General features: G+C 44.7%; 1 protein-coding gene across 4 annotated transcripts in view; it reads right to left on the reverse strand.

Annotated features, from left to right (window-relative positions):
* Positions 1–375: 375 nt before the first annotated feature.
* stt3a (STT3 oligosaccharyltransferase complex catalytic subunit A) overlaps positions 376–14,743 on the reverse strand; it is a 75,201-nt gene continuing 60,833 nt past the window's right edge. For all 4 annotated transcript variants that reach the window (XM_068053818.1, XM_068053819.1, XM_068053821.1 and 1 more), the window contains 3 exons: positions 13,986–14,174; positions 11,723–11,838; positions 376–666 (listed from right to left, as the gene is read on the reverse strand). In XM_068053818.1, coding sequence (XP_067909919.1) covers positions 628–666; positions 11,723–11,838; positions 13,986–14,174 — 344 coding nt within the window. In that variant the 3' untranslated portion in view covers positions 376–627. The remainder of the gene's footprint in view (positions 667–11,722; positions 11,839–13,985; positions 14,175–14,743) is intronic.

Raw genomic sequence — 14,743 nt, forward strand, 5'->3', positions numbered from 1 at the left:
TAAGAAGCTTGCAGGTGTTCATCGAATAGAATGATGCAACTTAGGAAGCAGCCATTTGGCCCATCATACCTGTGCCAGCTCTTTGCTAGAGCATCTCTGGCTAATTAAGTGACCCTTGCACATGTGAGGATGGAAACTTAGTTGTAATGCTCTACATAGCCAAACAGGCTGTGGTCATTCATTGTCAGTACATGTAAAATGACCCACCAGAGGACAGATAACACCCAGTGAACTATACCAGCAAATTAGAAGCTTCAAGAGGTGGCGGTGAGACGATATTTAGACAACAGCAGGACATAACAACGTCCTCAGAACCAAACGTCATACAGTGAATCCCACTACCCTCGAAAGAAAAAACACACAGCACACTACTCCTCCGTGTCCATTTAAATCCTTTATTTGACCACGGTAGAACTTAAGCCCAACGCAATATGTTTTGGTCACTCGCCATGAATCATTCATCAACCAATTGGACATTTCAGACAGATTGCCGCAGATAGAACGCAACGTGTAAACAAACTCTGATCTCTTCCTTTATTCCCAAACTAGCGTATATAAAAAAAATACAGCTCTTCTTCACAGGACAAGGCCTCAGTGCTGCTATCAATCGTAGCTGCTTTGTGTCCTTTACGTTCTTGAGAGCCCTCGGTTATCCAAATCTTTCACCTGTGGACAGATAAAATGCAGAAAAGCAAATTTTGAAAGTTAAACAATCTTTGAAAGTTTCCAAACAGCCCAGTTACCAGGATTTCAGTCAAATGTAACAGAACTTTTTAGATTGTATTTATTTGAACTCAAAACACCCAGTTCAATTCAAGGCCATTAGTCAGAGAGTCACTAAAAAATCCAATAAGGAATTCAGGAGAAACGTTTTTACCCAGAAGGTGGAACTTGCTACAAGTGGTTGAGGCGAATAGCATAGATGCATTTAAGGGGAAGTTAGGTAAGAACATGAAGGAGAAAGAAATAGGATATGTTGAAAAGGTGAGATGAAGTAAGGTCGGAGGAGACTCATGTGGAGCATAAACACTGGCACAGACCTGTTGGGCCAAATGGCCAATGCTGTGCTGTAAATTCCCATGTAACTCATGAAAGAATAGAAAAAAAATTATCTTTTTATCCGTCCAAGGTTGGGTTGTGCCTGGAGAGGGCATTCTGAGCAGAACACTAGGCCTGATGTACTTGTCTGTCATGTCATGGCTGGTGGGAGCAGCTTGAAATGTTACGTTAAGCATATCACAGAAGCAGTGTACTTAAAAAAAAAAATTGATTCTTGGGATGTGAGTGTCGTGAGCAAAGCCAAGATTTATTGCGCATTCTTAACTGTCCTTCTAGCTGGTAGAGGTCACAGGTTTGGAAGGTGTTGTCAAAGGAGCCTTAGTTTGTCGACTGTACACATTGCTGCCACTATGCATCAGCGGTGGAGGGAGTGAATGTTTAAGATGGTGCCAATCAAGCGGGCTGCTTTGTTTTGGATAGTGTCGAGCTTCTTGAATGGTGTTGGAGCTGCAATCATTCAGACAAGTGGAGAGTATTCCATCACACTCCTGACTTGTACCTTGTAGATGGTGGTCAGGCTTTGGGGAGACAGAAGGTGAGTTACTCGCCACAGAATTCCCAGCCTCTGACTCGCTTTTGTAGCTACAGTACTTATATGGCTGGTCCAGTTAATTTTCTGGTCAGAGGATGTTGATGGTGGGGGAATCAGCGATGGTAATGTTGCTGAATGCCAAGGGGAGATGGTTAGATTCTCTCTTGTTGGAGATTCATGCCACACAAGTGCCAGGCAATATTACTTGCCACTCATCAACCCAAACCTGAATGTTGCCAGGTCTTGCTGCATATGGACACGGAATGCTTCAGTACCTGAGGGGCTGCGAATGGTACTGAACACTGTGCAACTGCCAACAAACAGCCCCACTTCTGACTTTATGTTGAAGGGATGGTCATTGATGAAGCAGCTGAAGGTATATATTTGTGGTATATATTAATGATTTGGACTTAAATGTTAGAGGCATGATTGGCAAATTTGCTGATGACACAAAAATTGGTCGTGCAGTTGATCGTGAAGAGGATAGCCGTAGACTCCAAAATGATATCAATGGTTTGGTTGAGTGGGCAGAAAAGTGGCAAATTAAATTCAATTCGGAGAAATGTGAAGTGATGTATTTGGGGAGGGCAAACAAAGCAAGGGAATACACAATAAACAGAAGGATTTTGAGACGGGCTGAAGTGAGACACCTTGGAGTGCATGTCCACAGGTCCCTGATGGTAGCAGGACAGGTAGATAAAGTGAAGAAGGCACATAGAATGCTTTCCTTTATTAGCTGAGGTACAGAATACAAAAGCAGGGAGGCAATGCTGCAACTGCATAAAATGCTGGTTCGGCCACAGCTGGAGTATTGCTCAGTTTGGTTTCTGCCAGGGCCACTCAGCTCCCGACCTCATTACAGCCTTGGTTCAAACATAAACAAAAGAGGTAAACTCAAGAGGTGAGATGAGAGTGACTGCCCTTGACATCAAGACAGCATTTGACCGAGTATGGCATCAAGGAACCCTAGCAAAACTGGAGTCGATGGGAATCAGGAGGAAAACTCTCCGCTGGTTGGAGTCATACCTAGAGCAAAGGAAGATGGTTGTGGTTGTTGGAGGTCAATCATCTCAGCTGCAGGATATCACTGCAGGAGTTCCTCAGGGTAGTGTCTTAGGCCCAACCATCTTCAGCTGCTTCATCAATAATCTTGTTTCAATTATAAGGTCAGAAGTGGGGATGTTTGCCAAAGATTGCACAATGTTCAGCACCATTCACTACTCCTCAGATACAGAAGCAGTACATGTAGAAATGCAGTAAGACCTGGACAATATCCAGGCTAAGGCTGGTAAATGGCAAAAAACATTCGTGCCACACAAGTGCCGGTCAATAACCATCTCCAACAAGAGAGAATCTAACCATGTCCACTTGATATTCAATGGCATTATGATTGCTGAATTCCCCACTATCAACATCCTGGGGGGGGTTACCATTGATATGAAACGGAACTGGAGCATCCATATAAATACCGTGGCTACAACAGCAGGTCAGAGGCTAGGAATCCTGCGGCAAGTAACTCACCTCCTGACTCCCCAAAGCCTGTCCACTATCTACAAGGCACAGGTCAGGAGTGTGATGCAACACTCTCCACTTGCCTGGATGAATGCAGCTCCAACAACACTCAAGAAGCTCAACACCATCCAGGACAAAGCAGCCCACTTAATTGGCACCCCATCCACAAACATTCATTCCCTCCACCACCAATGCAGTGGCAACAGTGTGTACCATCTACAAGATGCACTGCAGCAATGCACCCAGGCTCCTTAGACAGCACCGAGAAGGACAAGGGCAGCTGATGCATGGGAACACCACCACCTGCAAGTTCCCCTCCAAGCCACACACCATCCTGACTTGGAACTATATCGCCATTCCTTCACTGTCGCTGGGTCAAAATCCTGGAATGAATTTAAAAAAAAGTTCTGGTCACCATAATACAGGAAGGACATAATTGTTCTGGATAGAGTACAGAGGAGATTTACAAGAATGTTGCCAGGGCTTGAAAGTTGCAGCTATGAGGAAAGATTGGATAGGCTAGGGTTCCTCAGAACAGAGGGGGCTGAGGGGTGATTTAATTGAGTACAACAAAATTATGATGGACCAAGATAGAGTAGACAGGAAGAAACGAGTTTCCCCTAGCAGAGAGGTCAATTACCGGGGGCACAGACTTAAGGTGATTAGTTGAAGGGTCATGAGGAAAAACTTGATCACCCAGAGGGTGGTGGGTATCTGGAATTCACTGTCCGGATCAGTGGTGGAGGCAGAAACCCTCAACTCATTTAAAAGGTACCTGGACCTGCACATGAAATGCTGTAACTTGCAAGGCTAAGGACCAGGTGCTGGAAGGTGGGATTAGATTGAGCGGCTAGTTTTTTCACTCAGCACAGACACAGTGGGCTGAATGGCCTCTTTCTGTGCTGTAACTTTTCTATGGTTCTATGAAGGTGTTGGGCCTAGGACATGACCTTGAGGAACCCCTACAGCAATATCCTGGGGCAATGATTGGCCTCAACAACATCTTCCTTTATGCCAGGTATGACTCCAACTTGTGGCGAGCTTTCCCCCAACACCTCGACTTCAATTTTGCTAGGGCTCCTTGATGCCAGACTCAGTCAAATGCTGTCTTGATGACAAGGGCAGTCACTCTCCCCACACCTCTGGAATTCAGCTTTTCTCCATCTTTGGACCAAAGCTAGAATGAGGTCTGGACCTGACTGGCCCTGATGGAACCCAAACTGAGCATCGGTTAGCAGGTTGTTGTTCAGTGTTGACAACACCTTCCATCACTTTGCTGATAACTGAGAATAGACTGATGGGGCAGTAATTGGCCAGATTGGATTGTCCTGCTTTTTGTGGACAAAGATACTAATGTAAGACTAAGAGGAAGAGCAGGCCGGGCGATGTTACGGAGCACAGCGGGACTGGTGGTCTGAAGTGCATTTGTTTCAATGCGAGAAGTATAACAGGTAAGGCAGATGAACTTAGAGCTTGGATTAGTACTTGGAACTATGATGTTGTTGCTATTACAGAGACTTGGTTGAGGGAAGGACAGGATTGGCAAGAAGCTTCAGGCGAGATAGAGGCGGATGTAAAAGGGGTGGGGGAGTTGCATTACTAGTTAAGGAGAATATCTCAGCTGGACTGCGGGAGGACACCTCGGAGGGATCATGCAGCGAGGCAATATGGGTGGAGCTCAGGAATAGAAAAGGTGCAGTCACGATGTTGGGGGTTTACTACAGGCCTTCCAACAGCCAGCGGGAGGTAGAGGAGCAGATATGTAGACAGATTTTGGAAAGATGTGAAGGTAACAGGGTTGTAGTGGTGGGTGATTTTAGCTTCCCCTATATTGACTGGGACTCACTTAGTGCTAGGGGCTTCAATGGGGCAGAATTTATAAGGAGCATCCAGGAGGGCTTCTTGAAACAATACGTAGATAGTCCAACTAGGGATGGGGCCGTACTGGACCTGGTATTGGGGAATGAGCCTGGCCGGGTTGTCGACGTTTCAGTAGGGGAGCATTTCGGGAACAGTGACCATAATTCCATAAGTTTTAAGATACTTGTGGATAAGGATAAGAGTAGTCCTCGGGTGAAGGTGCAAAATTGGGGGAAGGCTAATTATAACAATATTAGGCAGGAACTGAAGAATTTAGATTGGGGGCGGCTATTTGAGGGTAAATCAGCATCTGACATGTGGGAGTCTTTCAAACATCAGTTGATTAGAATCCAGGACCAGCATGTTCCTGTGAGGAAGAAGGATAAGTTTGGCAAGTTTCGGGAACCTTGGATAACGCGGGATATTGTGAGCCTCGTCAAAAAGAAAAAGGAAGCATTCGTAAGGGCTGGAAGGCTAGGAACAGACGAATCCCTTGAGGAATATAAAGACAGTAGGAAGAAACTTAAGCAAGGAGTCAGGAGGGCTAAAGGGGTTATGAGAAGTCATTGGCAAACAGGATTAAGGAAAATCCCAAGGCTTTTTATCCGTATATAAAGAGCAAGAGGGTAACCAGGGAAAGGGTTGGCCCACTCAAGGACAGAAACGGGAATCTATGTGTGGAGCCAGAGGAAATGGGCGAGGTACTAAATGAGTACTTTGCATCAGTATTCACCAAGGAGAAGGACTTGGTGGATGATGAGCCTAGGGGAAGGGAGTGTAGATAGTCTCAGTCATCTCATTATCAAAAAGGAGGTCGTGTTGAGTGTCTTGCAAAGCATTAAGGTAGATAAGTCCCCAGGGCCTGATGGGATCCACTCCAGAATACTGAGGGAGGCAAGGGAAGAAATTGCTGGGGCCTTGACAGAAATCTTTGCATCCTCATTGGCTACAGGTGAGGTCCCAGAGGACTGGAGAATAGCCAATGTTGTTCCTTTGTTTAAGAAGGGTAGCAAGGATAATCCAGGAAATTATAGGCCGGTGAGCCTTACGTCAGTAGTAGGGAAATTATTAGAGAGGATTCTTCGGGACAGGATTTACTCCCATTTTGAAACAAACGACCTTATTAGCAAGAGGCAGCATGGTTTTGTGAAGGGGAGGTCGTGTCTCACTAATTTGATTGAGTTTTTTGAGGAAGTGACAAAGATGATTGATGAGGGAAGGGTGGTGGATGTTGTCTATATGGACTTTAGTAAAGCCTTTGACAAGGTTCCTCATGGCAGACTGGTACAAAACGTGAAGTCACACGGGATCAGAGGGGAGCTGGCAAGATGGATACAGAACTGGCTCGGTCATAGAAGACAGAGGGTATCAGTGGATGGGTGCTTTTCTGAATGGAAGGATGTGACTAGTGGTGTTCCGCAGGGATCAGTGCTGGGACCTTTGCTGTTTGTAGTATATATAAATGATTTGGAGGAAAATGTAGCTGGCCTGATTTGTAAGTTTGTGGACGACACAAAGGTTGGTGGAGTTGCGGACAGTGATGAGGATTGTCAGAGGATACAGCAGGATATAGATCGGTTGGAGACTTGGATGGAGAAATGGCAGATGGAGTTTAATCCGGACAAATGTGAGGTAATGCATTTTGGAAGGTCTAATGCAGGTGGGAAGTGTACAGTAGATGGCAGAACCCTTAGGAGTATTGACAGGCAGAGTGATCTGGGCGTACAGGCCCACAGGTCACTGAAAGTGGCAACGCAGGTGGATAAGGTAGTCAAGGAGGCATACGGCATGCTTGCCTTCATCGGTCGGGGCACAGAGTATAAAAATTGGCAAGTCATGTTGCAGCTGTACAGAACTTTCGTTAGGCCACACTTAGAATATTACGTGCAATTCTGGTCCCCACACTACCAGAAGGACGTGGAGGCTTTGGAGAGGGTACAGAAGAGGTTTACCAGGATGTTGCCTGGTGTGGAGGGCATTAGCTATGAGGAGAGGTTGGATAGACTCGGATTGTGTTCACTGGAACGACAGAGGTGGAGGGGCGACATGATAGAGGTTTACAAAGTTATAAGCGGCATGGACAGAGTGGATAGTCAGAAGCTTTTTCCCAGGGTGGAAGGGTCAGTTACTAGGGGACATAGGTTTAAGGTGAGAGGGGCAAAGTTTAGACGGGATGTGCAAGGCAAGTTCTTTACACAGTGGGTGGCGAGTGCCTGGAACTTGTTGCCGGGGGAGGTGGTGGAAGCAGGTACCATAGAGACATTTAAGAGGCATTTTGACAAATACATGAATAGGATGGGAATAGAGGGATACGGACCCCGGAAGTGCAGAAGGTTTTAGTTTAGACAGGCATCAAGATCAGCGCATGCTTGGAGGGCCGAATGGCCTGTTCCTGTGCTGTTCTTTGTTCTTTTTGATACTTCGGGCAAGTTTCCACATTGTCAGGTAAATGCCTGTGTTGTCGCTGTATTGGAACAGCTTGGCTAAAGGTACAGCTATTTCTGGAGCACAAGTTTTCAGTAGTACATCTGGGATGTTGTCAGTGCCCATAGCCTTTGCTGCGTCCAGTGATTTCAGCCATTTCTTGATATCATGTGGATTGAATCGAATTCTCTGAATACTGGTATCTATGATAGTGGGGGTCTCAGGAGGAGGCAGAGATGAATCATCCACTCGGCACTGAAGATGGTGCAAATGCTTCAGCCTTATCTTTTGCATCAACATTTAGGATGGGGATGTTTTTGCAGCCACCTCCTTTATTTAGTTGTTTAATTGTCCACCACCATTATTTTATTTTTATTTATTTAGAGATACAGCACTGAAACAGGCCCTTCGGCCCACCAAGTCTGTGCCGACCAACAACCACCCATTTATACTAATCCTACATTAATCCCATATTCCCTACTACATCCCCACCACCTACCTGCACTAGGGGCAATTTACAATGGCCAATTTACCTATCAACCTGCAAGTCTTTGGCTGTGGGAGGAAACTGGAGCACCCGGCGGAAACCCACACGGTCATGGAGAACTTTCAAACTCCGCACAGGCAGTACCCAGAACTGAACCCGGGTCGCTGGAGCTGTGAGGCTGTGGTGCTAACCACTGCGCCGCCCTCAAATTTTTTTTATTTTTTCATTGGATATGGGCATTGCTGGCAAGGCCAGCATTTGTTGCCCATTTCTAATTGCTCGAGAAGGTGCTGGTGAGCCACCTTCTTGAATCGCTGTGATCCATCTGGCGCGGGTTCTACCACAGTGCTGTTTGGAAGTAAGTTCCAGGATTTTGATTCAGCGACAGTGAAGGAACAGTGATAATAGTTCCAAGTCAGAATGATGTGTGGCTTGGAGGGGAACTTGCCAGTGGTGGTGTTTCCATGTGTCTGCTACTCTTGAACTTTTAGGTGGTGAACATCGGGGGTTTGGAAGATGCTGTCGAAGAAGCCTTGGTGAGCTGCTGCATTCCAACCTGTATATAATACATACTGCTGCCACTGTGCGTTGATGGTAGAGGGAATGAATGTTTAAGTTGGTGGCTGAGGTGCCACTCAAGTGAACTGTTTTGTCTTATGAATGCTGGACTTTGTTTCATGATAATATCTTAAAAGTTGAGATTTTTACAAGTTCAAAATGGAGTCCAGAAGGTCAGGTGACCTAATCTCCACTCTCCGAAAGGTTAACAGGACAACAGAGAACACAGATCAAAGACTCTTCTGAAAAAGAGACACTACAGCACTAACACCTGAAGAACAATGGGATTCGCCCTCCCAGGCTTTTGGGTTGTAAAACAAGGAGTCAGTAATTGGGAAAATGAAAACGCTAGGTATGACTCCAACCAGTGGAGAGTTTTCACCCTGATTCCCATTGACTTCAATTTTTCCAGGGCTTCTTGATGCCATGCTCAGACAAATATTGCCTTGATGTCAAGGGCAGTTAATCTCACTGGATTTGACAGGACAGCACAGCTTTGATCTGATCTGTTTGTTGTGGTATCACTCAGCTCTGTCTATAGCATACTGCATCCACAGTTTAGCATGCATTAAGTCCAGCATTGTTGCTTCACCAGGTTGGCACCTCATTTTTAAGGTATGCCTGGTGCTGCTCCGGCACTCCTCACTGAACCATGGTTGGTCCCTGGTTTGATGGTAATGGTAGAGTGATGGATATGCCAGGCTAAATTGTGGTGGAATAAAATTCTGCTGCTGATGACCCACAGCGCCTCATGGATGCCCAGTTTTGAGCTGTTAGATCTGTTCTAACTCTATCTCATTTAACACAGCAGTAGTGCCACACAACACGATGGAGGGTGTCTTCAATGTGAAGACAGGACTTCGGCTCCACAAGAACTGTGTGCGGTGGTCACTCCTAGCTCATTGAGCTGGAAAAAATGTCAACTAAAATTGTGTGCGTGTTATGGTCTGAAGATTATACCCAAATATTTCCTAAGTATTTCTTTTTAAAATATGCTTTATGGTCCGGCAAATACGGTAGGTTTTTCCCTCTTGTTGCTTCTCTCCCTGCTGCAGGCCCAGTCCAGTGGAAATGTCCTTCAAGATTCAGCAGGCTTGGTTAGTGGTGGTGCTACTGAGACACTCTTGGTGATGGACTTTGAAGTCCCCCACCCAGAGTACATTCTGTGCCCCTGCTACACAGTGCTTCTTCCAAGTGGTGTTCCACATGGAGAAGTACTGGTTCATCATCTGAGGGAGGGCGGTAGTTGGTAATTAGTAGAAATCTTCTTTGCCCAGTTTGATCTGATGCCATGAGACTTCATGGGCACAGAAATCAATGTTTAGGACTCTCTGCCTGTATACCACTTTGCCGCCATCTCTGGTGGGTCTGTCTTGCCGGTGGTTCAGGACATTAGCAGGTATAAGTCTAGGATATTGGCTGTAAGGTATGATTCTGTGAGTATGACCATGTCAGGCTGTTCCTTGACTAATCTGTGGGACAGCTCTTCCAATTCCGGCACAAGTCCCCAGATGTTAGCGAGGAGGACATTGCAGGGTTGACTGGGCAGGGTGTGCCCCTGTGCTCTTGGTACCTAGTTCGATGCCAAGTGGTCCTTTAGGTTTTTTTTTGGCCTTTCTGCAACAGTTTGATACAACTGAGTAGTCTGCTAGGCCATTTCAGAGGGCAGTAAAGAGTCAACCACATTGCTGTGGCTCTGGAGTCACATGTACATGTGACCGGGCAAGGACAGTAGATTTCCTCCCCTGAAGGGCATTAGTGAACCAGATAGGGTTTTTACAACAATTCGGTAGTCTTGTGATTAGTAATAAGACTAGCATTTTATTCCAGATTAATTGAATGTAAATTACCCCAGCTGCCATGGTGAGATTTGAACTCATGTCTCCAAAAGCATTACCAGTATGCTACCAACCCTTATACTGACATTACAGTGCACTAGTCAAATTTGATTCTTTGTATGAGGGCTACAAGAATGAATTCAATCTTAAAGTACTAAGCTACTCAGATAGGCTCAGTGACCTGGGTTTATTTATTTTAGAGCAGCATAGACTTAGAGGTGATGTGATAGAGGCCTATAAAATAATGAGAGGGCTGGATAGCATCCATATTGATCATTATTCCAGTTTAACAGATTTGGGAAGCCTAGGGGACACGAGTTCACTCTGAGTGGAAATAGACTGGATTTTCAGTGGTTGTTCTCCTGGGGAGTAGTGAGCCCCTGGAATACATTGCTGGCTGGTGTGGGGGGTGCTGACTCCCTGTCTGTCTTCAAGAGGGAGCTGGACCAGTTCTTGACTGGGGCAGGGACTGCATCATATAGAACGCAAGTGTCTTTATAGATAATACTTGGTCAACGGGATTACCTGAGGGGGTCAGAGAGAAATTTTCCAGCATATTTCTTCTTTAAAGGCCGAGGGTTTTCTGCCCCTCAAGAAATTACACAACTGATGGGAGGGTGAGGAGAGAGGAAATGTTTAGTCATGATGCCCCAGCCACCATTGATCAGCTCGTCTTTTCCTACCTGCCAATTCCGTATTTTTGTATGTATAGACCTAGTGATACTACTACTCAGATATGGACAAATGTAACATTGCAAAAGGATCATTACATCCCACTTACACAACCCCTGGGCAAAAACCTTGTGTACAATTGGTAATTATTTATTGAAAGTGTTTCTTGTGATTATTTGGCAGCATTCACACCACATTGAAGGCATCCCCCTCAAACAGCCAACCACACCATCACAAAGTAATACCTGCTAGCTTCAGATGTGCAAACCCATCTAACATTGGACTGCCTACAGCTATAATACGAACTGATACTGGACAGTTCTTTGTAGAATAAACCCACAGGTGAGGTTATTGAGCTAGAAGACAAGTACAAAAATGCCAGGAACCCATATAAATTTGATATCCAACTGCACAAACATTCCTGCAGGAGTTGCTAGGACGAGTGGGAGCCCTGGAAGATTTTTCACATCCACACACAGGATTCCTAAGATTAAAACACTGAGCCCTTGGGCAAGATTGTTATTCATCACAGATTGGGGACTGGGATACTCAGTCTGTGTGAGATTCAGTAACCTGGGATGTCTGGTCTGTGGTGATTCAGTGCTATTTGGCAGACTGACTTTACCCACCAGGTCACCGCAAAGCTCCATTTTACTGAAGATGCCAAATCCCACAAATCCAAGCTGAAACCTCCAGAACAGCTCAGCAAGGTCATCTCACAAAACCAAGCCATTGTATCTCTAGGACAATGTAAAGAATGCAGTTGCTTTCAGCACTCACCTTGTAGATACGGACCAGCCAGTGTTCGGTGGTGTATGCCTCTTCCAGAACATCAAGCTCAAAGTCTTTGTTCCCAATCTCAGCATTCCTCACTCTGTCATACCCAGGCGGGCGTTCTGTGGAAAAGACAATGGAACCATTTGTCAATTGACACCTCGGTTAAAACAGTCTCAATTTGGATCTTTGCATTCAGAAGCACAGAGTAACCCATATAATGTGAAACTGAAACATCAGAGTGATGCAGCATTGGGGGTTGGGGCAGGGATGGGTGAAAAAGAGAGGGGTCTGCTGAGGGTGGAGTCAAGAAACATTGTTTGGGTAAAGTGCAGGAAGATAACATTTAAAGCTAAACAATTTTTTAATTTTACCTGTACATGCTTGCCAAGGTTGAGTTAAGGAAGTTTAACATTGCTTCTATTATGTATTGATTTATTTTTTTATTTAGAGATACAGCACTGAAACAGGCCCTTCGGCCCACCGAGTCTGTGCCAACCATCAACCACCCATTTATACTAATCCTACACTAATCCCATATTCCTACCACATCCCCACCTGTCCCTATATTTCCCTACCACCTACCTATACTAGGGGCAATTTATAATGGCCAATTTACCTACCAACCTGCAAGTCTTTTGGCTGTGGGAGGAAACCGGAGCACCTGGAGAAAACCCACGCAGACACAGGGAGAACTTGCAAACTCCACACAGGCAGTACCAAGAATTGAACCCGGGTCGCTGGAGCTGTGAGGCTGCGGTGCTAACCACTGCGCCGCTTCTGATCTGTACCTGATACTGTGATTATTGAATCAGTGTAGAAGGATATTTACTCTGTATCCAACCTGTTTAATATCTGACAAGAAATCCTTGGTGTGGACAATGGATACAAAAAGGGAAGTATTTAATTCCCAACGCTCACGGACGAGTTTTCAACCTGACAGTCATTAAGTATCACTTTAAAGTTATGGCAATTTTAAGGTGGAATCAAAGAAATTCCTTGGGAGATGGTAATAACTGGTTTTAGATAATTTGTCTGAGAGTCCAATAAATTTTTATTCAGACCTGATGAAATTATCTGTTCTTTGAAGGAGAAAGAGCATTTTCTATGCTTTACAAGCAGGAGCAAGCTGCTGGGGACTAAAGCCGATTGAAGCTGGAATACAACAATTATTCTGAATCTACTCAATGTGATCAGAGTGAACTTTAAACTCAACATGCAGTGTGGGCACTCCCTCTGCATCCCCGTTAATTCCAGATTTCACCTTTTCCCAAGCCAAGCCCATTGGCTGTTCTAAGCTCAATAAATTTCATGATAAGCTAAGTGGGAGCGAAAGTTGGATTTTTAACCCTGCCTCAAACCCAGATCAATTTAAAAAGCCACGTGCAGGTGTGAATCTGTAGAATATTAAGGATACAATTCCTCACATCCTTATGTGCATGCAAAATGGGCTAAAGTGAAGTTCAGCAATGAGTGACCCATTTTTGAAAGTATCAGCTTTTAGAATTTTATAAGTACATTCTGTCTGCTTCTTCCACTATCCAACTATTCACAGCATTTCATGGTGTACTCAATTATTGATACTAAATGATTGATGTTAAATGCAGAATGTGAATCAAGTGTCAAAGCTTGCACTGACTCTTCAGTGAAAAAAAACCAGATCACCTTCTCCAGGGATTCTCACTCCTATTTTATGATGTTAGCTGCAGCTCAGTGGGTAGCAATTCTCGCCTAAGGCAGAAGGTCATTGGTTTGAGTCTCACTCGAGAGACTTCAGCACATAATCTAGGCTGACACTCTACAGCAGCACTGAGGGAGTGCCGCACTGTTGGAGGTGCTGCCTTTCGTACAGGACGTTAAACTGAGGCCCTGTCTGTCTGCCCTCTCAGGTGGATGTAAAAATCGTACAGCACTATTCTGAAAAGGAGAATTTGCCCCAGTGTCCTAGCCAACATTACTAAAACAGATTATCTGGTCATTATCTTATCGCTGTTTGTGGGATCTTGCTGTGTACAAATTGGTTGCGGTATTTCCGACATCATAACAGTGACTACACTTGAGCATTTTAATGGATTAAAGATGGTAGTCGTGCAAGGAACTATATGAATATGTCTTTCTTCATTGCAGCATGAGGTCGAGGCCCCAACTCCCGATTCAGGTTACGATTCCACTATGATTGCAGTGCTGGTGTAAAATGTAAACTCTGTTCACTGATGCTACAGTTAACCATGTCAACACACACTAAAAGACACACATCGCCAACACTCACTTGCTTCCGTGTAAACTTGGCCAAAGCGATAGTAACACATTTTGTACATCATACAGTTGAGCAGGACGGGGGAGCCCTCTCTGTCAACACGGAACTCTCCTGTCGGGGTGTAGTAATCATGCTCCTTGATATGTCTGCCTGTGTCTGTGCTTCCCCCGATTCTCACCATCCACAAGAACTTGTTTATATCTAAAAGGAAAAAATGAGTGATAAAAGGCACTGAATGAAGATGAAAATCAAGAGTACTTCTCAGTATCCCTTGATTTTCACAGTTGAATTCTCTACCAGAATAATGGAAATTCAGCAGCAATTTGAAGCTCATTTCGAACCCATATACTTGTAACTCTAATGTTTTAAATTCTTTTGCCCAGCCCAGATCAAACAAAGTGATACAGGGTGGTAGCACTTCCCTTCTTGTTCCAACACTATACAGTGTGGAGGTACATGGGAGACTCTCCTGCTTGCCTTTCTTGCATAAAAGCCTTTCTGGACACTTGATCCAAGACTATAAGAATTACAATAGATTTGAGATTTTTATTGTTTACGAGTTGTTTTAAAATACTGGCAAGGAATCAAGTATCCATTACTGTATCCATTCTGCCAATTAATCCCTTTTACTAGCTACTTTTGCCTCTTCATAGTAATCAGGAGCTATAACAAAGAAGAAACTTGATAAGCATTTGAAAAGGAAGAATACAAAATATGAGAAAGGGGAGGGATTAGAATAAGCAGCTCCAGGTGTAGAGCTAGCACCAGCA

This window comes from Heterodontus francisci, chromosome 22 (assembly GCF_036365525.1).
Source record: "Heterodontus francisci isolate sHetFra1 chromosome 22, sHetFra1.hap1, whole genome shotgun sequence".
NCBI lineage: Eukaryota > Metazoa > Chordata > Chondrichthyes > Heterodontiformes > Heterodontidae > Heterodontus > Heterodontus francisci.